At 34.8% G+C, this 23,103-nt stretch overlaps 1 protein-coding gene across 1 annotated transcript; it reads left to right on the top strand.

Annotated features, from left to right (window-relative positions):
• The first annotated feature begins 8,428 nt into the window (after positions 1-8,428).
• LOC149951646 (acetylcholinesterase-like) lies at positions 8,429-10,692 on the top strand. Its single transcript, XM_090169636.1, has 4 exons — positions 8,429-8,443; positions 8,763-9,489; positions 9,635-10,439; positions 10,502-10,692. The coding sequence occupies exons 1-4, from the start codon at positions 8,429-8,431 to the stop codon at positions 10,683-10,685; spliced, it is 1,731 nt and encodes a 576-aa protein (XP_090025762.1). The 3' UTR covers positions 10,686-10,692.
• The last annotated feature ends 12,411 nt before the right edge of the window (positions 10,693-23,103 follow it).

Below are 23,103 nucleotides of genomic sequence, written 5' to 3'. Positions count from 1 at the left end.
AGGTTGCGTTTAGTCAAGTGGCTCTTTGTGCTTTGTTGATGGTAAGGTTTTTGCTTCTTGTTAATACATTCGGTGTGGATATTTGGATATCTACGATTCCTAATACAGTCATTGGTTTCCTGGGTTTGCGAGTCAATATATGATATTGGAAATTGGACGGCATTGGTCTTTTTCATGCGGTATGTGTCACAACGTCAACTGGAAGTCTACGAGTCGTCCACTAGCAGATGTCGAAAATGGCTATTCTACGGTATCTTCATAAAGGGCAAGTGTTGAAATAAAATGAGCGTTAAAGGTGTGGCTATAGTATTTCGTAAGCGAGAAAAATACAAATACCCTCTGTAGATATTTCTTCCATTAAAATTTGCTTCGTATTATATTCAACTGATAAACATTTACTGTAAAAAGGGTTTAATTCAATTGTGCATTGTTATAGTACGTCTAACTCACTGTTGTAACTACTTAACTTATGATATTCTGAATAAATTAAAATTGTTCGTTTCGTCTCAATTATTTTAATTATAATTAAAATTTTATACCGGCGGGATAGAACTGGAATAACATTTTTAGAAAATAACTCTGAATTGCGGAGATATATCTTTAAGGGTTATCTCGAGAAATTAATACCACTAGGGACAATTCTTCCGAGGAGAGGTATATTTTGGCTTGCCAACTTGTTTCATTTACAATTATTTTTTTAATTTAACCCCCCCCCCCCCCCAACGTTTAATATTAACCGAACCTTCATATAAATTTAACATACCTCTATCTTTTATCAAGATAGCTTCTTTAAAACATCTTTTAAACCATGTAACTTCTTGATAAAGCACTTTAGTCGAGTCCCAATTTATTTTATGGTCTTTTTTCAAATTAATATGCATACTTAATCCATTGTTTTTATCACATTTATTTAAACAATTTTTATGTTCCGCTTCTTTTTTAATTGTCTTTTTGTTTGTACAACATAGGTTTTTCGCATGAACATTTTATCTTAAATAACACCCGTTTTACATATTTCTTCAATTTTAGGCTTGTTTTTTTTATAAATTCTGATTTTAACGTATTCGAGATTTTTGAAACTACGTTTACATTGAAGTTTTTTAATTATCTTTTAGATTTTCCGTAATTTCAATTATATCGCCTTTATTACGCACGGATAAAAAATATTTTTTTGAAACTAGAACCATAATAACACTTGGCTTTATCTGTTATCAGCTCTTGGGGAACATATAGGGCAGTTAATTTCAATTTGGTCAGATATAGGATAATATTCTTTACTTTTGGGGGTGATTTTACAATATTTTAATGTTATCGCAAGGGAAGATAGAATTACCTAAGTGTATTGACTTTTACGGTCAAAAATAGCCATGTCTACAACTTATTAGGTAGTAATAATTCAAGAAAATTACATATCACCTTTTATCAGGATTTCAACTGTAATTTTTAATTTTTATTTATTTGATTAGAACTAGAACCATAAAACCACTTGACTTTAGTCTGTTATCAGTTCTTGAAAAAGATATCGGTTAGTTCAATTAAAATTTAATTAGTCATTTTTTAAACTTAAATGTAGATTGTAAATTGTAGGAAATTTATTTCTCAATACACCACAAAGTAGACCTGCAGCTTGAATCTCAAAATGAACCAGATTCTGATCCAAACATAATTGCAACTTATTTGGAACTTTATTTAATTGTTTCTAATGGTATCATAGATTGCAAAATGGAAAATTTTGATATCTCAAATCGTCAAAAATGGAGGCTTTCAGTTTCAGCAAGAGATTTTTTACTTCGATTTGGAGATGCGAGCTCTAAATCCTATACAATTTGCAAGAGTACCTGAATTTAAAGCTCATTTGTATTTTGTATCTATGTACCTGATATTAAAACAATTTAAACGTTAATATAATGGTTTTTGAAAACGTTCCGAAAATTACGTATATTTTACGTTCAAAATTGGTTAGAAGTTAGTTTTTAGAAACGTTTTATCAACCGTTTTTTAGCACGTTCCTTTTCCGGACATGATCAACGAGTCAATAACGTTTAATTATCACCTATTAATCAACCGTTTTTCAACGGTTTATCAACGGAATTTTGCTACCTGGGTTACGACTTGTGAAAACTTAATTAAGATCGTTCATGCCGCGACAATTAGTCGACCATCATCTTGGAAAATAGCCGTATGGAAATATTTTCATAAATTTAAGGAAAAACACTTTTAAGAAATCAAATTAAAATGAATGACAGAACATATTTACATGAAATTAAACCATTTAGAAAGTCCGACGTGTGCTGAATAGATTAGTTATTCTAATATTTTCTTGTTGAAAATTTAGAGAGAACGATAACTTAAAAGCTAGATGCTCTTTCAGTGACACTTTGATCGCAATTTCTTCGAATATAGAAGTGTACTTCGATCACTAGAAGGACGATTTCTGACGTAGTGGAACCTACGTTTTACAGTCGGTTGGATTTTAAAATCATTCGCAGGACTTGGAACAGTTATTTACCATGGTAGTATTATTTTCAATATTATATTTTTATTATTTATTATTGAGAATTACTATTATCAGAAGAATATCCAGCTAGAACGTAAAAATTAGTTAAGAGCCATATTTTTACGATTGAAAAGTTTTTGAAAATCTTTTTAATGTTTTTAGCTTCAAATTCTTTTGAAACGTATTTTAAAAATCAGGAAAAGTCAGCGAAAGTATATATTTCAAGCGAATATCATTAGCAACAAAGCTAGATGTTTATTTTCCGAAGAGATGTTTAAAGGGGAACCATCAAGCTTGAACCAGTTAGATAGCCCTATAGCCCATTAAAAACTAAAATTTATGGCGAAAACCGCATCAAAAAATATTGAGTGGTTCATTTTTAATAAAATAAAGAAATTTCGGGAAATCGAAAAGCGCGCGTCTGCCGCGACACCTGGTTAAAAGTCGGTGAGACAGAAAACAACGAAAAAGCGCGCGCTGCTGAAGATGCAAAAAATTTGTTTTGCACGCGCGGCGCGTTCCAGTTATAAGAGACCTAAGCCTAAATTGCGCGATTTTAAAAGTTTGGATAGTTCGCTCATACGGGGTTAGGGGCGCTGGCGGCAGCCCCTAAGATGGCGGCGAAAATTCAAACCCAAACACCTGGCGTTATTTTTCGTTTCAACTTTTTGGGCTATTTTTTCAAGACAAAAAAAGGTACGTGTTAGTATATTGAACGTCTTGTTAATCTTTTGATACGGAAATAAGGCCATATTTGGAAAAGTTTGGCCGTTCCCCTTTAATATACTCTAATATATCAGAAAAATAATTTTATTATCTTAGAGAGTAGTACACTTTCCCCAATACTGATAATGTATGTGCCTTTCTAAAAATGTGTTGGAGTAAACAGTGCTTTTATACGAAGTTGCTCTTCCAGTTCTCATGGTGGTAAATAAATTATATGAGTGCACTTTGACCGGTGGTCCATTGTGCAACCCCAAACCATAAGACTTAAAAAGTCCAATATCCGACACAAAATGTCCGGCATATTATAGAAATCAGAGGTTTCCAAACTGATGCATACCAAGATGGTCGAACCTTTGGGGAGCGTAACAATCGCACCGACAAAGTACACGAGACGACAAGCCCTACAGATTAGATCATCATTGATTGCAATCAAGTTAAGATGTCTGTTAAGTAGGCTGTGGCCTGTTAGTAAGCCAACGACCAGCCTGATATTGGACTTAGAGAGCGAGAGCAGCTCTTTTTCTCTCTGCCTAGAGAGAAAGTCTTTAGCCTACCTTTGACCATCCATCTCAAGCCAAAGCTTGAGTTGACGGTCAGTCATGGAATTTGAGATAAAGTCGCGCACTATGTTAGAGGGGATAGGAACGGCAGGTTCAGGACCAAAGAACACAGCCTCTGCTCCCTTCTTCGCCCAGACATCGACCTTCTCATTACAATTGAAACCCTGATGGCTAGTGTATTAACTATACTCTGAATAACAGTAATAATACAAAGACATTTGAGTGGTATTTAAAGTACAGTCTTATTAAACATTTGGTCGCAGTGAGAAGAGATGGAAACCACTGGTTTCCCCTTCCATAAAAACTTGTCGAGGTTAACGGTAATAGTTAGTGTAGAGAGGTGTTGGCTCGCGTGGCATGAAGGGCTTGCCACCACCCTCCTACGCATTGTAACCCGGCCACCTGAATTAATGGCTTCAAAAGTCGCTTGGTGTCTAAGGTGCTGCCTTGGGTATTAGCCTAGCTGATTATTATAATGGTAAATATAGTTTTATATTGTATAATTATATGTAGATCTTAATCTTTATTTTCAAGTCTGTTCTAAATCTTAATGGTATTATCTCCATTAAAGTAGGTTTAAGTTTTAAAATCTGTAAATAACTCAAGGAAATTATTATTATTATTTACCATTATCTACCATTTTTTACCATTATCTACCATTATTTACCACTTTTCGCTTTTTATACTATAACGTTATTTGCCATTATTTACCACCTGTTAAATACGAATCCGGAATCCTGGAAGGAAATTCGTTCATTACTTGTGTATTCATGTATGCAAGAGGAAAGCCTTAGAGAACCAATGATATACCAAAAAACGTATGAGTATAACCTAGAATTAATTTATTTAAAATTAGGGAGAATGAATTTGTGAAGACTATTTATGGACTAAGCTCCTTCCCCGTAAGAATTCAAATGAGCCCCCCAGTTCGGTATCTCATAGGATTCTTAAGACTTGCAACGTGAACGGACGTTTTACCCACCTGAAAACCAAATACCACCAAAAGAGTAAATACCTTAACAACGCTATCTCGATTCTTTGAGAAGGCGTAAAAATTACAATCGTGCTAAAAATAATTTATAACAATTTAAAATTAATTCTTCTAAACTTTGTCCAAACTGTTATTACATTTACGAATAAAGGAGTTTTATTTGAGGATGGAACTAAGATAATTAAGGATCAAGTCTTATACGTAAGACTGAAATACACATTTTTAAAAGGTAAAAATATATCACATTTAAGACTGAAACAAACCTTACGCGTATAATATTTGCAGGCTAAATATATCACTCACAGAAGTCTTATTAATATCTTACAAACGTCCTTATTTCGTGTTACTTTAAATCCTTAATTAGTTTTAAAATTGACTGAAGTAAAGATAAAATATGGATGCTAATCTCCTTTTCATGTCAGATTTAAAAAGGTCTTAAAGAAGGTTTAAATTTAAAGCCTAAAATGTGTTTTAATAAATTATCTATAAGTTGAATTTAGTCTAAAAAATCTCTGAAGTAAAACATAAAATAAAGATTTAACGTAAATTGATGTACGAATTTTAAATACCAAATTAGGTTACATTCAAGTCTCAATTATGGAATCGTAGTCTGTATTTTTCAAACATAAATAAGATTCAAGAACGTTTTGATTTAAGTTTATAGGAGTCTTATTTTAGTATGTAACTAGGATAATTAAGAATAAAGTCTTATAGTAGACTTCAATAAACAGATAATAATAATAATAATCAGCTAGGCTAATACCCTAGGCACCACCTTAGGCCTAAGTCATCGAGCGACTTATAATGCCATTAATTCAGATGGATGGGTTACAATGCGTAGGAGGGTGGTGGCAAACCCTGCAAGCCACGCGAGGCAACAGCTAATAATAATAATAATCAGCTAGGCTAATACCCAAGACACCACCTTAGGCCTAAGTCATCAAGCGACTTTTGAAGCTTTTAATTCAGATCCCTACACTAACTATTACCGTTAACCTCAACAAGTTTTTAAGGAAGAGCTCGGGGAAAACCCCTTAAACCAGATAGGTTAGAAACATCGCAAAATAAACACATGTAAGACTAAACCAAACCTCAAGCGTTTAAAATATTATCTGACTAAATATAACTCATAGAGGCCTTATTAATATTTTAAATACGTCTTTATTACTACGTTACATTTCGATTTATATTAAGTCCTAAATAAGTTTAAACATTGACGGAAATGAAGGGAAAATAGATATTCAAATTAACATATTATCGAAGATTTGAAAAAGGCTTAAACAAGATTTAAAATTAAATCCTTAATAGTTGGTCGATAAAAATACATGCAAGTTAAAAATCCTTATTCTAACTTTATCAGAGTGCAAAAGTCAGTTAAAAAATAGAGATTAAACGTGTATTCGAGTATGTATTTAAATACTAAATACAGTGTACTTCAAGTTCCAATAATGAATTAAGTAAGGATCAAATAGAAATCAAGTAGTATTTTCAATAGGAATTAGTTTGAAAGGAAAATTTCAAGCGACAGTTGAATTAGTTTTATTTCTCTTAAATTTGTCATATTTTTTAGGAATAAATTTGGAACTTGGATAAGACTAAATTACCTCTTAACTATGACATCTAGGAGCAAAAAACACAAGGATAAGGCAGCTAGCCTTTAAAAACGCAAACGCAGTGTTGTGTACAAATTTCAATTGACGAGCCTTTACGCTGAGCATTTTACGGAAAGGGTTAAGACAATTTCCGAACTTTCCCCTTCCGATGGTAGCAGGCGCTAAAGGGTCTAACCAATGAAAACTGTACAAAAGAAAATGTTAATTAGTATTTACAAACATCACGAAAAAGATAAATTTGTCATTTAAAACTTTTAACAACAAGAGCGAATTCATATTCATCTTTCGACTTGGTCAAATTGAAGTAAAATTTCCAAATATTTGCTTGGCATGTTAGGCAATGTACCCCCCAAACTCTACGCCCTGATGGGGTGCTGTGTTTGTTGATCCCAGATGGCAGCCCCATTTACGTTTAGATCAAGTTCAAAATAAGATTATAATAATTATAGAAATTAGAAAATAAATCTCTAAAGTGAAGCTCCAAAAATGACTCGGATTCGCTAATAAAATGCAGCCTAACTAACATAGATGATATTAAAAAACTAAGTTTGAAATAATATCATTTTAACTTCAAAATAGTCTAAAACTAATATTGGCAATACAGTACTTATGTAAATACAGTAGGTGTAAATTTGTCGCTCATATAAGACTTAGCTCTGATATTTTCAGCTATAATTCTGTTTAGATCAAGTGAAAGAAATATTAAGTAATAAAAGTATTTTAAGTAAAAATATGTCTTTAAAATTAAAATTAAAATGAGTCTGGAATTCGGTTTCAAAATTTAGCCCAGCCTTTACCGAAAAGGAACCATATATAAGAATGGAACGAGGACAATTAAAGATGAAGTGTTAGATTAGACTAAAATAAACCTATTTTCAATAAATCAAAATAATATCATTTTTAAGAATAATCTAAAATTAACGGGTGCATAATATTAGCAAAATAAATATTTATTTCACAGAAGCCTAATTAATATCGGAAATGCTTCATTATTTATACGTGACGCTTCGATTTATTTTTAGTCCCAAATAGGTGTGAACATTGACTGCAATAAAAGAGATTATGGTTGCAAATTCCAATTTCATATAAGATTTGAAAGTGTCGAATAAGGTTTAAACGAAAAGCTTAATCTGTTTAACGATACTAACAACTGCAGTTTAAATAATATTATTTTCACCTTGGAAGAGTTTTTAAGTAAGCTAAAAAAAGATTTATCACATATTTGAGTAGGTATTTTAAATACTAGATAGATTAGACTGACTTAACAAAACCATTCTCCTTACGTACAAATAATACATCCTTGATCATATATACTCGCTCGACCCACGGCCAACTTTGATCTCTCGCGCTACAGCGGCCATCTCATTCGTTGACGTTTCTGTGTTAACCTATGAGCAAAAGATGTGTATGACGTTAGCGCCCCTAGCGGATTATTATTTTTGGTATGTCATATTCCTAAAATCTCGAGAACGGTTAGCTCTAGAGCTTTGAAATTTTAACTCAATGTTCAGGGTAGATTTCCAACTAAACGCGCCTAATTCCAAATACCTGACATGGTTATTAATTTAATTCAATTTCACTCATAATTCAATTTTATTTTACTCAACTTTGGACTTCCCTTATCTCCACTCTTGCGTTCCTTGCACCCGTCCCGACCTTTACACTTTTGTAACGGGTTAGTGTGAAATTCGTAGAAGGGGAGTTAGTGTGAAGGAAAGGGACTTCGTAGAAGGGGAGGTTTCGTTGGGATTTTTAAGTAGTTCAGGACTTTTTGCTACGCGTGTTGTGTGTTACGTTTTTGCTACGAGGACTTTTTGCTACGCGTTTATTTCAGACAGGAATACATACCTCTCCTTGGAATGCTAATCCTGCTGTATCGCGTTTGGTAAGATCTCTCTGACTGTTTTGGCCCCGCCTACAAGATAAAAAATCCCCTCTGCGCGCGCTCCCCTCTCACGTTTTGTTTGTTAAGTTTACGTCAAATAAACCGTCAGCCACATCGAAGCGCAAATCTGCCGTGATAAGCATTCCGAGTAGAGGTATGGATTCAGACAATGTACTACAACTTTATCATGGAATCCTTTTGCCTGCCACTTACCTAATTTCCCAAATCCCTGAAATATATTTCTGAAATATACAAATTAAAGAATTCTGTTTCTGACAAACACACACTGATATTTTACAAGGGGGGCGGGTCAAGCAAAACCTTCCATACCAAGGTTATATACGCCCTTTAAACATGTAAATTACATATTATTATTTTAAGAACTATATTTATTATAACTATATTAATAATTATAATAATACTTATTGTATTATAATATTATTAAGAATGATTTAATCCCAGAATTCTAGAATTTTCTTTTGATTTATAGATAATCTATAAAGAGATATTGCATGGACTTGCCTTAACGATTATCTCACTGCTGTTGCAATGCGAAGCCTTTTTGGTACAGACCAAGTACGGATCATTGAGGGGACGCAAAACTCTGGCACCGAACGGGAAATACGTCATAGAGTTTCTCGGAGTGCCTTTCGCCAAACCGCCATTGGGGGAGCTAAGATTTAAGTTTCCAGAGTCGCCGGAAGAATGGGATGGCGTCAAAGACGCTCTTTCGTGGCCAAATTGTTGTATGCAAAGAGCCAAGTCCATCATCGAAACGTTCTTTAAAGATTACGAGCCGTTCAGAAGAAAAACCAAAGTAAGCGAAGACTGTCTTTACTTGAACATGTGGATTCCCGACAGAGCCATGAACGCGTCTTCGAGGGTTCCAGTGATGATATTTTTCCACGGAGGAGCATTTTTCTACGGGGGCATTGCCGCGGACGGATACGACGGAGGGGTATTTGCCACGGAAGAAAACGTCATAGTGGTCACTGTCGGCTACCGACTGGCCTCTTTCGGGTTCTTGTCGTTGGACGACAAGGAAGTTCCGGGGAACGCCGGTTTAGTGGATCAGCAGATGGCCATGCGATGGGTCAGCCAAAATGTAGCCCAGTTCGGCGGAGATCCGAAGCGAGTGACCATCTACGGACAGAGCGCCGGATCTGCCTCAGTCAATTTCCACTTGGTGGTCCCATCTAGTTGGGACTATTTCCAGGGTAAGACGAACTATATCTTTAGGCGCAACAATACTACGGCACTCTGTTTTTGCTCTTTATAAAATCACGTAAAACATCCTTCTGCTTTATTAAAGGGTTTTAAATATTGATGAGTATAGTAGCGTCTAAATTATTTCAATTGCAGGGGCAATATTGCAAAGTGGAACTTTCAATGATATCTGGTCTTTGAAGGACAAAGAGAAGAACAACGAGGATGGTTGGAAATTGGCGGAATTCTTGGACTGCAAGAATGAATCCGTGCATGAGACTGTCAAATGTCTCCAAAGCGTGGACGCCAAAGAAATTATTTTAAGCGAACCGATTAAAGACTACAACTTCGTAGTCTTTATGCCTACTGTTGACGGCGTATACTTGACAGAAAGCCCTTTCGAACTCTACCGTCAAGGCAAGGTTAAACCTTGCAATCTAATTGCGGGCAGTGTCAAGGACGATGGTTCTCTTTTTCTGTCGGCTGTCGTACCAAAGTACGTCTTCCCGACCTTCAGTAATCCAAAACCCCCTTACGAGGCGATCAGGACTATTTTGAGGAAAGACCCTCATTATCGAGAGCATCCGGGTATTCTGAAAATGGGGGAGTTCGTCTACACGGGTCTGGAAGCTCAAAACGATCCTCATTACGTCCTCAATACCTTGAAACGTATGATGACGGACGCTTGTTTCGTCTGCAGTACGAAACAACTCTTGAAGCCCTATCTAGAATTGGCCGAAAAGAATGAAGTTAAAGTCTACTCGTATCTTTACACCCACAGGTTATCGTGCCTCCGGGCCGAAAAATGGTTAGGAGTCTACCACGGAACTGATATTCCCATGACATTTGGATTCGGTCTAAACACCGTAAGAAATAGATTTTTTAATTGTACCTTGCTTCCTCAGGAAGTGACTTTGTCAAAAAGGATCATGCGCTATTTTGGCAACTTCGCCAGGACAGGGTAAGTTTCCAATACATATACGCATTTTTCTCAAAATCAGTAATTACTTTTACTCTTCAAAGGAACCCGAGTATCTCTCCTTCCGGAAGTATGGAAGCTATTCAATGGCCGGAGCACACTGCGAGCAACGAAGAGTACTTAGTACTGGCGGCCAACAGTACGAATATTGGGTGGAAATATAGAACCAAAACTTGTCGGTTTCGAAACGACCTCGTACCATTTTTGGAAAAAGAATTTAAAATATAATCGAAAAACAAGTCGAAAAACAATACATTATTTTCGGAAGCATCTCTCAATAATTAATTAATACACAATTAACTACTCGTATCTGTATTTAATCATAAACAAAACTTATAATAATTTTCAAAACAAACTATGTGAATTGGAAATTAAAAAACGACACTGGACAAGTGTGGTATTGAATTGTACTTGATAGTTTAGGTTTGTATTTCATATTAATAATAAAATGATTTTTGGTGTGTGAAGGTAGCTTGGCTTAGGCCACCTGTTTACGGCATTAAAAGTTGCCAGATGACTTGGGCCTAACCAATGGCGAAAACCATAACATTTTATCACAAATCTGCCCGAGGATATCATATTCTAAAGGATGTTGCAAAAGGTTATGGAAAAATTTGAAGGAGTTTTTTTTTTTTTTAATAATCAGCTAGTCTAATACCCAAGGCCCCACCTTAGGCCTAAGTCATCATGCGACTTTTGAAGCCCTTAATTCAGGTGGCCGGGTTACAATGCGTAGGAAGGTGGTGGCAAGCCCTGCATGCCACGTGATCGAGCCAACAGCTCCCTACACTAACTATTACCGTTAACCTAGACAAGTTTTTATGGAGTTGTAGGAGGTGAGTTAAGAAGTATGCCTTTTTTTTTCAATTTTCCTACGATGAGTTAAAAGAGCGTCAGAGAGCTTCAAAAAGTGGTCTACTATCCTTTGGAAGTAGGCTACAACAAGCAGAAACCAAGCAGCAGGGAAATGCGATTTCAGGGGTACGACGTGTAGGAATTGAGATAAATAACAAAAACAAATGAGTAAATAAAAAATGTGCAATGAGTTTAATTAAAAACAGAAGAACAAAGTAGAATCGCGGTCCATGACGACTTCAAATAGTGTTTAAATTAACTTCCTTTTTTACCTGTCACACGAACCCAAACCTTAATGTTCGCGTTTCCCTGCTGCTTGGGTTTGCGCTTGTTGCATCCTACTTCCAGGGGCTAGTAGCCCACACTTTGAAGCTCTTTGACACTCTTTTAACTCATCGTAGGAAAATGGGAAAAAACAGGCATACTTCTCAACTCACCATCTACAACTCCTTCAAATATTTCCATTACCCTTGGAAACACCTTGTATAATTACACGCGGGTGGTGTTATTATTTTGTTATAACATCTTTTGATTTTATATTTTATCTTATAATTATTTATTATTTGACCTCCCTGATTCTACGCTCAGTAATTAGCTGCGTTCTCCCAATTTAAGGCGTAGTTTTAGCAGTGCCATTCCGGTTCCTATTAAGAATATCAATTTAGAAAGGATTTATATTAATTAACTTATTTACCAAAGCTCTAGAAACAAAAAGAGGTTTTTATGACTACGCCTAAAATTATACACAATATTATAATTAACTTAAAGGGGATCGGTCAAGCTTTAACTAGTTAGATAGCCCTATAGCCCATTAAAAACTAAAATTTATGGCGAAAACCGCATCAAAAAATATTGAGTGGTTAATTTTTAATAAAATAAAGAAGTTTCGTGATTTAATTTTTTTTTGTCTCATGCTTTTTTAAATGGATTTTTTTTTGGTTTTAAATGGTCAAAAACATTTACGGTTGTCAGGGCAAATCGAATGGGTAGTGCAACGTCTACTTTTGAAAAAATCGTCAATAAACACCTCGGGTACTCTCCTTGTAAGAATGTAACTGTTTCTAATAATGACTGTGGGAATCATGATACATTTTTAACCATTGGTACGCCCAATAAAAAGCTTATGATCACATGTTATGTTTTAGTAATTATAATAATAATTCTTTTCGCGAGCAGAGGATACCCATTAGTTTTTCCTCTGCTTTCCTCATGGTAAAAAATGTCATTAAAATCGATATGTTTTATTACTTGCTTTAATCACAGACCTAATTATTTACTAATTACAATTAAATGACCTCCAAATATACTTTACGTCTTTGATTGACCTTCTAGCTTTTATGCTTTGACAATGAAATGATCTTTTTACTTCGATTAAGAATATCAGTTTAAAAAAATGAAAAATCTATTTTAAAATTTTACGCTAGCTAGTAAGGGAACTCAGGATTGGTGAAGTTTTAAAAAGCACAAAGACAGATATTTTGTAACAAAACGAATTGATTCATAGGATTTATTTCAGATCTTTCGATGTACTTACTTTCTTGATCGACAGTGTTTGATCAATATTTTTATTTTCAAGGAAATGCTGCACAGTGTTTTAAAATTGACTTTTCAGTTACAAATTTAAATATTAATAAAATCGTATTTGACTTTAGTTCGTTATGTTTTAAGTTATGTTAGACGTAGTTCTAAGTTTTCGTTATCCTCGATTAAACAGAATTATGTATTTTTTTAAGAATGTTTTTGGTTAAAGGGATTATAACCTCAGGTATTTGGTGTGGAACACCAACGTTTGCAGCTCTGGCCGCTCTTGCCTTTGGCTTTAGAAATGTTTGGCGCCACTGTACAGGGAAATTTGAATAATTGTAGGGGTCTTCCATAAAGATTGCTTTGCAGGTTATATTCCCTTTGTCATGCAGAAAAAGCTATAGGCGTTTTAAATTTGACTGATATTTTAAAATCAAAGGCAAACTAGTAAAATAAATGAAATCTTAGGATGCCTAAAAATAGATATTTCGTTACAAAACGAAATGCTCTCTTGGATTGCCTTCTGATTTTTTGATTTCGTGGTCGACAATGATTTTCCTGGCTTGAAAGATAATTTGTAAATTTTTAAACATAAATAAATAGTCGAAAATGGACATGGAATCTTTTTAGTAGTAGTAGTTCGAAGAATCGATTGTTGTAAGTATTTACGTTTGGTAGAAGATTGCAAATAGCTTCAATTCATTTAAATGCATTTTTTCTACATTTTAATTTGAAACATATTAACACTTATAAATTCATTCCAAAATATCTCAAAAGACGCGTTTTTCAATCAACGAAATTTTGGGGATAAAGAGAAAAACCTGAAACGTGAAGTGACCCAACCCAACCTGCATCAACATAGCCTAACCTAGCCTAACCTAACCTAAGCTAACCTATTAGTCAAAAATAACCTAATCTTTAACAAAGGTAGCCAAAAAGGTATCGAACGTATATGCCGTAACAGAGTGGTTCGTAATTTCGCAGCAAGAGGAAAGAACTCTTTCCACGTTTGAGTTTGCAAGTCCTAGAGGTTTTCCCTCGAGTTTTTCTGTTTCCCTTTTCCATAAAACCTTGATGAGGTAAACGGTAATAGTGAGTGTAGGGCGTTGTTGGCATGAAGGGCTTGCCATCAACCTCCCACTCACAATTGTCAGATTAACCCGGCCACCAGAATAAAAGACATTGAAAGTCGCAAGATAACTGGGGTCGAAAGTTCAGCCTTGGGTATTTGCCTAACTGATTATTATTTTTTAAACTTAATTTGTATCGAAAGTAACTTTGTTCGACAAAGACCCTATCGGCCGTGAATCACGATGAACAAAACGCCCCGGTAATGATGTTATTAGGCAGCATCGTGCATTAAACATTAGTGTGAAGTTTTATCACTCAACGTAACCTAAAGCTAACTTTAGTGACACTCTTTGTGTTTCGGTAGATAAACAGTGTTTTTGGAATCCCGTACACTCTAGAGATAATTTATTTTAAAAATCTGGAAGTAATCTTGAAAATCCCGAAATCTGGAAGAAAATCCAATCGAAAATTTCGAAATCAGCCTAATAAACCAGAAATCAACATAAAAATTGCGCTCTGAAATCTCAAATAGTAAGTGTACGGAGCTGTTGGCTCGCGTCAAGGTTGGTAAAATACTGCGTATAAAAAGGTTAGCTCTTTCGACGGGGTCTGTAGAGAAGCGCTTCAGCGGGTACGTTGGGGGGCTTGGCAACTACCGGCCCACCTTCAGTGACGTCGCTGGTTGACAGCAAACCAGAAACAAGCCGCGGGGAGGGTAGTAGAGCGCGAAGAGAGGAGAGACTAGAGAAATCAGTCGCATTCCTAATAAAAGAAACCAGAAAAACTGCGGTATAGAAAATAAATACGTGCAGTCGTTTTCCCTTCAGTTTTACACTTGTTTTTGGCACTTTATATAAATTTCTGTAAGTATTATATTCTCTAAATTTTAAAACTTCCAGTATTAGCTGACATTAAACCCAGAACTTTTATAAGCTTATAGCATAGGGCCTAGGCCTAATATTATTATAAATTAATAGTGAAATTGTAAAAGTGATAGTTTTAAGGTAAAGTTGGAAAGGAAATTAAGATTTAAATTTTTATCAATAACCTAACTAATGAACGTATGCCATTATTTTCAAAATATCCAAGAGATATTGTTTTTGTTATTTAAAAATGAGAACTAGAATTAAATATTTAAATTCAAAAAATATAACTGAGGCCCAAGAGGGCCAAGACAGGAGAAAAGATAAGAAAACTAAAAAATTAAATAGCTTATTTTAAAATATAAGCTGCCTTTTTGTTCAGTTGACAGATTTAAACGGAACAATATAATCCTTTTTTGATGAATTTCAAAATGTGCCTTTTCAATATTAAAATGTTCCTATTTTTTTATTTTAATAAAAGTTTTATCAACAAATATAGTTCTTTCTTCTGACCACGTCCGACCACGATAATTGAAAAACCCAAAAATAATTCCAACGTATTTATATTCTTTCACATTCTCCCAAGATTATGCAAATTCACCACATTTTTGCACAGATTTTTTTTACCTATGACAGACAAACTACACCGTACTTATAAGACACCCTACTCTCCGTGTCTACGGGAAAACCGTCAACCAACTACGTCACTCGCGCGGTAGAAAGAGAGCTAGCGAGTTTTCTCAAAAGGAACGCCGAGCAAAAACGCGAATGCGCTCCCCTTGGGCTCGCGTGGCATGAAGGGCTTGCCAACACCCTCCTACCTGGCCACCGGTAATTGGCTTTACAAGTCGCTAGATGACTGAGGCCTATGGTGGTGCCTTGAGTATTAGCTTAGCTGATTATAATAGGCATAATAATAATAATAAATAATATAATTTTTATTATTAACCGCTCGCGAATTTTTCGTTTCGCTTTTTTTAGAGAGGAAAAATTTTAGCTCCTCTGTTTTCACTCTTTTTTGAGCGGTTATTTGTCGATCCTCTCTTTTCGCTCTTTTGGAGAGGTAAAATATTCTAAGTACGGCCTTAAAAAATATATTTTACCGCTCAATTTCACTCAAAATGACAAAAGCCGTTCAAAATGAGAGAGTCGCGTATATCGGTTTAAACGCTAACAGAAAGGAATACCATTATAGTGATGGACAAAGCTATAGAATTAATCAAGATTAATTAATAAGCAAGATTCACCTTGAGAAAATTATTTATCAGGTACAAGGAAAGAAAATTGAACTGGGAGACTAGCGAAATAATATAGTTCCAGATTGATACGCTCTCGTGATGTAAAATGTCCTTGAGTGGCGTTTATATCGTTAAAGTGTAGTTGCCTCTAGCAAGACTGGCCCATCAAATTACTTTCAGGAATATCTTTTAAGACGAGACTTTGAAGACAATTTAGTCGGTAACAGACGCCTATTGCGATCAGTATTTTTGTAAACCTCTTTGAGATGTGAGGAACCAAACCTTTTCCAGTCCATTCGATCTCCAATTCATTTGCAAGACTTGAAACAATTATTTATCACGGTAATACTATTTTCCATGTTATTTCATTATTATATTGCTGATTTTATCTAAAATTTTATTTAAGTATTAATATTTTCCCAAGTTAATAATTTATTACATACTATGTTAATCGCTTGAAACCGGTACATTCCCAGTTTTCTTATAATTTTTCAAAATGCTTTTGTCGAAGAAAAATAACATTGGCCGAAATTCATTATATAGCGAGTTTTTAAAACTCAGTCTGACCACGAAAACTCAATAAAGGAAAGGAAAATCGCACTTCTTCTATGGGATTTGGCTTTCGACAGATGTTTTTCAAATTGAAACATGTTGTTAAGCTTGATCAAAGGAGCGAAATTGTCCATTGCCATTTTTATCTAGCTCCTATAATTTGTCCAGTATCACTGGTCAAAAGTGGACGAAACTTAGTATAGTCTATTTGTTAAAAATATTCACGGTCCATCGGTTAGCGTTCTACGTTCGCGCGTCGCTAGTCCGGGCTCACTATGAATAGAGTTTTCTTGCCAAGATTTTTACACCTCTACTTCATTATTCATTATTTATTTTCTCGCAAATTATTATTCGATGAATATTATTCAATATTTTATGAGCAATAATAAAATAAAACTTACCATAAAAGAAATACTTAAGAAATCAGAATATATATGATTAACCGTTTCGTTAAATCCCACATTCAGCACTCGCTGATAGGAAAGAAACAGTCACACCATAACCAATCAATCACTTAATTGTCGATTACAGTAACACAGTCGGTTAAAGTCACGGTCACACGACAGTTAAAACTCCATATTTAACTATTTATTTACTTTGTTCGTTCATCGTGCAATCAGAACGAAACCATTTAATCCGATGCTCGGTCTGTTTTGGGAAGCATCCCGAATCTTGGCGAGAAAACTCTATTGATAGTGAGCCCGAACTAGCGACGCGCGAACGTAGAACGCTAACCGATGGGCCGTGAATTCTTTTAACAAATAGACTACACTAAGTTTCGTCCACTTTTGACCGCTGATACTGGACAAACTATAGGAGCTATGTGAAAATGGCAATGGACAATTTTGCTTCATGAGCAAGCTTAACAACATGTTACAATTTGAAAAAATTCGTTCGAACGCCAAATCCCACAGAAGAAGTGCGATGTCGTTTGTAGTCGATTTATAAAATTTATAGGAGATATTTTGTGCAAAATAAAATAAAATATAGGATTAATTCCATTAAAATTACTAGAAAATATAGGTTTCAAGTACTTATGAAGTGGAAATATATGGTTTTTAAACGGAATTTGGTTTAATAATTGGTTGAACGAGCAAAGATTTTTAATATTTCTAAACCTCTTATTAACCTTGTAGATTTTGAAATCAAAAGACAATTCTAATAGGTGAAGCGAGAAAAATTCTACAAATATAGGAAATAATAGGAAAATAGTATAATTTTAGAAAGTTGTAGGAACACATTGAAAGTGTAAGTAAAATAATAAAATATAGTGTTGTAAGACGGAAAAGTTTCCGTATTTTTCCGAAAAAATAAAAAAAAGTTTTAGTTCCATGATTAGTCTAATATATAGTGCGCAAATTTAAATAAATCGGCATTTTCGTCTCATTGTTTCGAATCTAAAGTAAAACTAAACCTCTAGACTAATTGAAACTAATTTTCAATGTAACACTATTAATGTTTTGAGGTATTTTTATTGTTATTAGATATTTTATATCGATAAAAAGATAAAAACATTAAAAACCCTTAGAAAGTTATTTATGTTTAAATTTTTTAATTTTCCGATTTGAGGAAAATTTTATAGTAATTTTTCAGCATTTAATTATCCGGAAAATTAACAACTCTAGAAAACTATATTACAGAGGGAAAATGATGTATTAGTTGGTACATATTTTAACATTTTACATTGTTAGGAAAAGTAATACCCACGGCCACGGCCAGGTTAGATCACGGCTTGTAGCACTGGGTGGAAACTCAAACCACTCTTTCTGCGTTGAGTTTGCAATTTCTCTCCCCACTGGTTAAAGTGGTTTTCCCTCGATATAACCTGTTGATGTGAACGGTAATAGTTATCGTTAAATAAAGGTATTCAGAAATTACTCAAAGCTGGCTCGTGAAACCGGGAGAGCCAGGTAGCCCTAGTTGAAAGCCTCAACAAAGTTCATAACGATTCTTTAAACAAAAATAAAAATTTCATTCAAGCATTAAAATAATTAAATTTTTGAATTCAAACTTCCAAAGCTAATAATCTGACCGGCATTTGTCAAACTTGTTGTTATGATACTACGAAATAGTTCAAAGGCTCCGGGTGAAATCATAGTTTTTTATGGGAGAGCAGAAAGAAACATAGTCGAAGCTAACATTTCTAATTAAAAAAGGATGCCACGTTACTTTATAACATCGGATTCATAATTATGTAAGACCGATCATCAAGTGAAATTCCAAATTTAATGATTTCAATTTTCATCATTATTTACGAGAACAATAACCAATTATATAAATTTATTGTTTGTGTGTAAATCTTTTCAAAATTAAACAGTTGAGTCTTAACCGAATTTGTTAAAAATAAAGAAAATATAGGATAACAAATTATAGGATTATATAGGACCATTTCAGAATTATAGGAAATATAGGACAATTTCAGAATTATAGGAAAATATAGTACCTTTTCAGTATTATAGGAAAATACAGGACGTTTTAAGAATTATAGGAAACTATAGGAACCATTTCAGAATTATAGGAAACTATAGGACCATTTTAGAATTATAGGAAACTATATGACCATTTCAGAACTATAGGAAAATATAGGAACATTTCAGAATTATAGGAAACTATAGGACCATTTCAGAATTAAAGGAAACTATAGGACCATTTCAGAATTATAGGAAACTATAGGACCATTTCAGAATTATAGGAAACTATAGGACCATTTTAGAATTATAGGAAACTATATGACCATTTCAGAACTATAGGAAAATATAGGAACATTTCAGAATTATAGGAAACTATAGGACCATTTCAGAATTATAGGAAACTATAGGGCCATTTCAGAATTATAGGATTATATAGGACAGTTGAGTCTTAACCGAATTTGTTAAAAATAAAGGAAATATAGGATAACAAATTATAGGAAATATAGGACAATTTCAGAATTATAGGAAAATATAGTACCTTTTCAGTATTATAGGAAAATACAGGACCATTTCAGAATTATAGGAAACTACAGGATCATTTCAGAAATATAGGAAACTATGGGACCATTTCAGAATTATACGAAACTATAGGACCATTTCAGAATTATGGGAAAATATAGAAAATATACGATCGCTAGGAGGCCCGCACACTGAGAAATTGGGATAATGATAATATAGCAAGTAATGGTTAAATGATGGACAATTATTTACACAAAAAGAGGTGTAAGTAACATAATCTTATCGGATTCGGTCTCGCCTACTCCTAACGCCGCCCATGATTCCTAGTAACATTCAATCTTAATACAACCGTAATTCAACTAAAGAAGGTAATTTCTGGCTCCTGCCAATTTAAGAACAAGTCCGAAAAAAACACTCTGTAACTATCAACTTCGAAGTATACGCCTCGTTTTCGGGCGCTTTTCCTTTACAATTTACGTAAACGACGTTGGCTCCAGGGTGATCTCTTGGCTCCTCATTTATGCAAGTAATGCCGGATCTGGACCAAATAGTGTTATGGAGTTGCCGCTAAAAACTTCGACTGAAATGGGGGATCATCGACTAAGAACTAAACCCAATACGAATGGGTACCAGGTCAATAGGGTGCCCCTTGATCCTGTGCCGCACATTTTCCTGAGACATTCGTATCTAGATGACTTTATCTAGACTAGCAGAGTTCTTGGTTTCGTAATCCGTCATATCCACGGCTGTTCCACCTTTAAGAAGAGTTCACATAATGCCAATGCTTCCTCCTACAGCGGTAACGAGGAACTATGCTATCATATTCGAAGCAGGCCCTCAAGTATCTACCAAAAATTATGCAAAAGCAATAATCAAAGTTATCGGTAAGAGAAATACCTTTTATATCTCGCGCATTCCAAACTCTAGAATTTGTGCTTATCTAGCCAATATTGAAATGGTAGATCACTTGCGCATTAACGGCTTCGACTACGAAGGTCAATTAGTTACGTGTGAGCGGCTCAAGCGACCATCAGAAAAATTACTATTTCCAATTGTCCGTCCGAAATCCCAAACCAAGAAATAATCAAAAGAATGTTCAAATACGAGAAAATTACATCAGACGTCATTTACATAAACGTTTCAAGTGTTTCAAAAACCGTTCACAGCAGAAAGTCGAATGATACCCTTTTGGAAAGTTTAAAAAACGGAGAAACTTTCTGCTATTTTAAATTGTTGTAGCTTCTCGGATTACGTTTTCCCTCACTCTATCCACGCCAGCTTCAGGCTACGGCCTCTAACTCTCTCCATGTGGTGGCACGCCTTTACTTAATATCAATTTTCGAAAGTCGGTTTGGTTTTAGTTTCGATTTTGACACTCTAGACTCTAGTCTCGTCACTCGTGGGCCTTAGCTGTAAAATACGTTTTATTTTGGAGACCAAGAATTAAATTTCTACGGTGCCGGCGACGTTGGATGATTATTTTCTTTGTAGGTTAAGACGTCAAGTGTTTAACAGACCAGTTAATATTTAATATGTCTTTTAAAACATTACCAGTGAGAGACTCTCACTGGTAATGTTACTTGCTTACTCTTTAGCATTTATCTCAATAAAATATATATTAATACTCTCTACATATGTATTTATTAGTATTTCTGCAGGTTACCTGCGCATGTTGTAGGTTGGACAGGTTAAATAGCCTGCAGGTGCAGGTTGGGTAGATCATTGGATTTAGAAAAAATTGCAGGTTGCAGGTGGTACAGGTTAGAATCTTGGCAGGTGCAGGTTGGACAGGTCGTCGCAAATTGCTGCAAGTCCCACCTTTGATTTGAATAACAAAGTGTCCAGAAACTTTTATCCGGGACTGTACCATGAGATCCTTCCAAAGCTCACGACCGAGGAAAAAATTAGGTGCAATGCCAACCCGACAAAAGAAGATTTCGATGAGGTTATAAAAAACTTACCGAAGCGCAAATCACAAGGCCTAGATGGGCTTACAAATGAATTCTACTTATATTTCTGGCCGATAATAGTCCTGGCCATCCTTAGTGCTGTAAGTCGGGTAAATACCCAATTGGTAGGGTATTTTTAAATAGTTATTTACCCGGGCATTTACCCCATGCCCGGGTTAATACCCACAACTAGGGTTTTTATGATTGGGGCTTCAGATAGTATCGGGTCGAGTGGTACTATCTGTTATCCTCCTTGTCTACATATTTTGCTTTGTTTGGGCTTATTAGGTAGCGCAATTTGGGCAAACTAAATTTTTTAAATACAGTTTTATTTTAGTCTATTTTATTTCTAGCCTGGAAGTTATTCAAAGATAAAATAAAGGTTTTGTATTCAAATATTGCTGTAAGGAGTACAAACATTCTAATGTCAAAAAAGTTAAAAAGCATATCAGGAAATGTTTTAATAGCCCAGATGAATTTAATAAAATCCTTAATTGCTCATGTAACTGTTATTGTTAAGCCTGGTAATAAAATAGTCATGATGAGGAGTCTGAGGAGAGCCAGGGGCAGCAGAAACTGCACTTTAAAGTGATCGTCCAGAAAATGAATACATTATATTTAATAGTTATCTCATATGTTATTGTTACTATGTAAAACTTGCAAAAAAAGTAAGAAACAAAAATTAAAATTTAATATGAGCATAAGTTGATGTGTTTGTGGGGTTTTCAATTACCGTACTCTTAATTGAATAAATTAAAAAAATTAACAAAGAAATTAATGGTGTTAAATAAACACCTGGGTATTTATGTATTTTGGGTATTTACCCTACGTTATAAATACCCGGGTATTTTACATCACTAGCCATCATTGTTTTAATTTTCAAAAAAGGCGACCCTAAATTGCTTAAAAACCGGCGCCCGATCTCTTTACTAAATACCGACTGTAAAATTATTGCCAAAACTTTGGGAAACCGGTACGCAAAGTTATTGGGACTACCAAAGTCTCTTCCAATTTTGGAAGGCACTTCCTATAAAGCTAGGAAATCCATCGAACCTTGCGAGCCTAATGTCATTTACTATATTGAAATGTCCTTTTGTTAATATGACTCTGTTTCACCCGAAGTGGAAAGCCTAAGGATTTCGATTTTTTCGAGACGTTTTCGACCCCGAGTCTCGGAAACTGAAGCTACCAAAAGCCGGAAACAGGCTTAGCGCGCCTACTTTTAGAGCGTTAAGCCATCAAATAAAATTAATCCAATCTAGTTTAGAAGCTCACTTCCCAGTGGCTTTCTTCAGTAAAGGTAATATAGGAGAGGTTAGTGGTTACTAGTATAAATCTTCATTTGCGCGTTGATTTCCAATGTGAGATCACGGATCTCATTATAAATTAAAAATAAGCTCGAACGGTTTTAAAATCCGGGTTCACAGTGTTACAAAGAGAGACCTTTGAGAGAAACAAGTGTTGAATCTGAAAATAACGTAAGCGATGTGCAGTGCTGGTGTATTTGGGACAGTTCCTTTTCGGTTCACGAGAGCAACATACTAGGGCGGCTATTATACAGCTACGTCATAACACCATGCCTGGCGTCAAAACTGAATCGACTTAAACCAGAGTGTCCATTTTATAATGATGATGAAAGTGACAGTAATCATATGTTTTTTAGA

The sequence above is a fragment of the Leiobunum rupestre genome, chromosome 3 (assembly GCF_980474605.1).
Source record: "Leiobunum rupestre chromosome 3, qqLeiRupe1.1.hap1, whole genome shotgun sequence".
In the NCBI taxonomy this organism is placed as follows: Eukaryota; Metazoa; Arthropoda; class Arachnida; order Opiliones; family Sclerosomatidae; genus Leiobunum; species Leiobunum rupestre.
This window is presented reverse-complemented; position numbering and strand designations above follow the sequence as displayed.

Excerpts from the sequence above, each read along its gene's own strand:
- LOC149951646 (XM_090169636.1), top strand. Across the intron at positions 9,490-9,634 it reads TAGTTGGGACTATTTCCAGG|GGGCAATATTGCAAAGTGGA; the intron begins GTAAGACGAACT and ends TTTCAATTGCAG. Across the intron at positions 10,440-10,501 it reads GGCAACTTCGCCAGGACAGG|GAACCCGAGTATCTCTCCTT; the intron begins GTAAGTTTCCAA and ends TACTCTTCAAAG.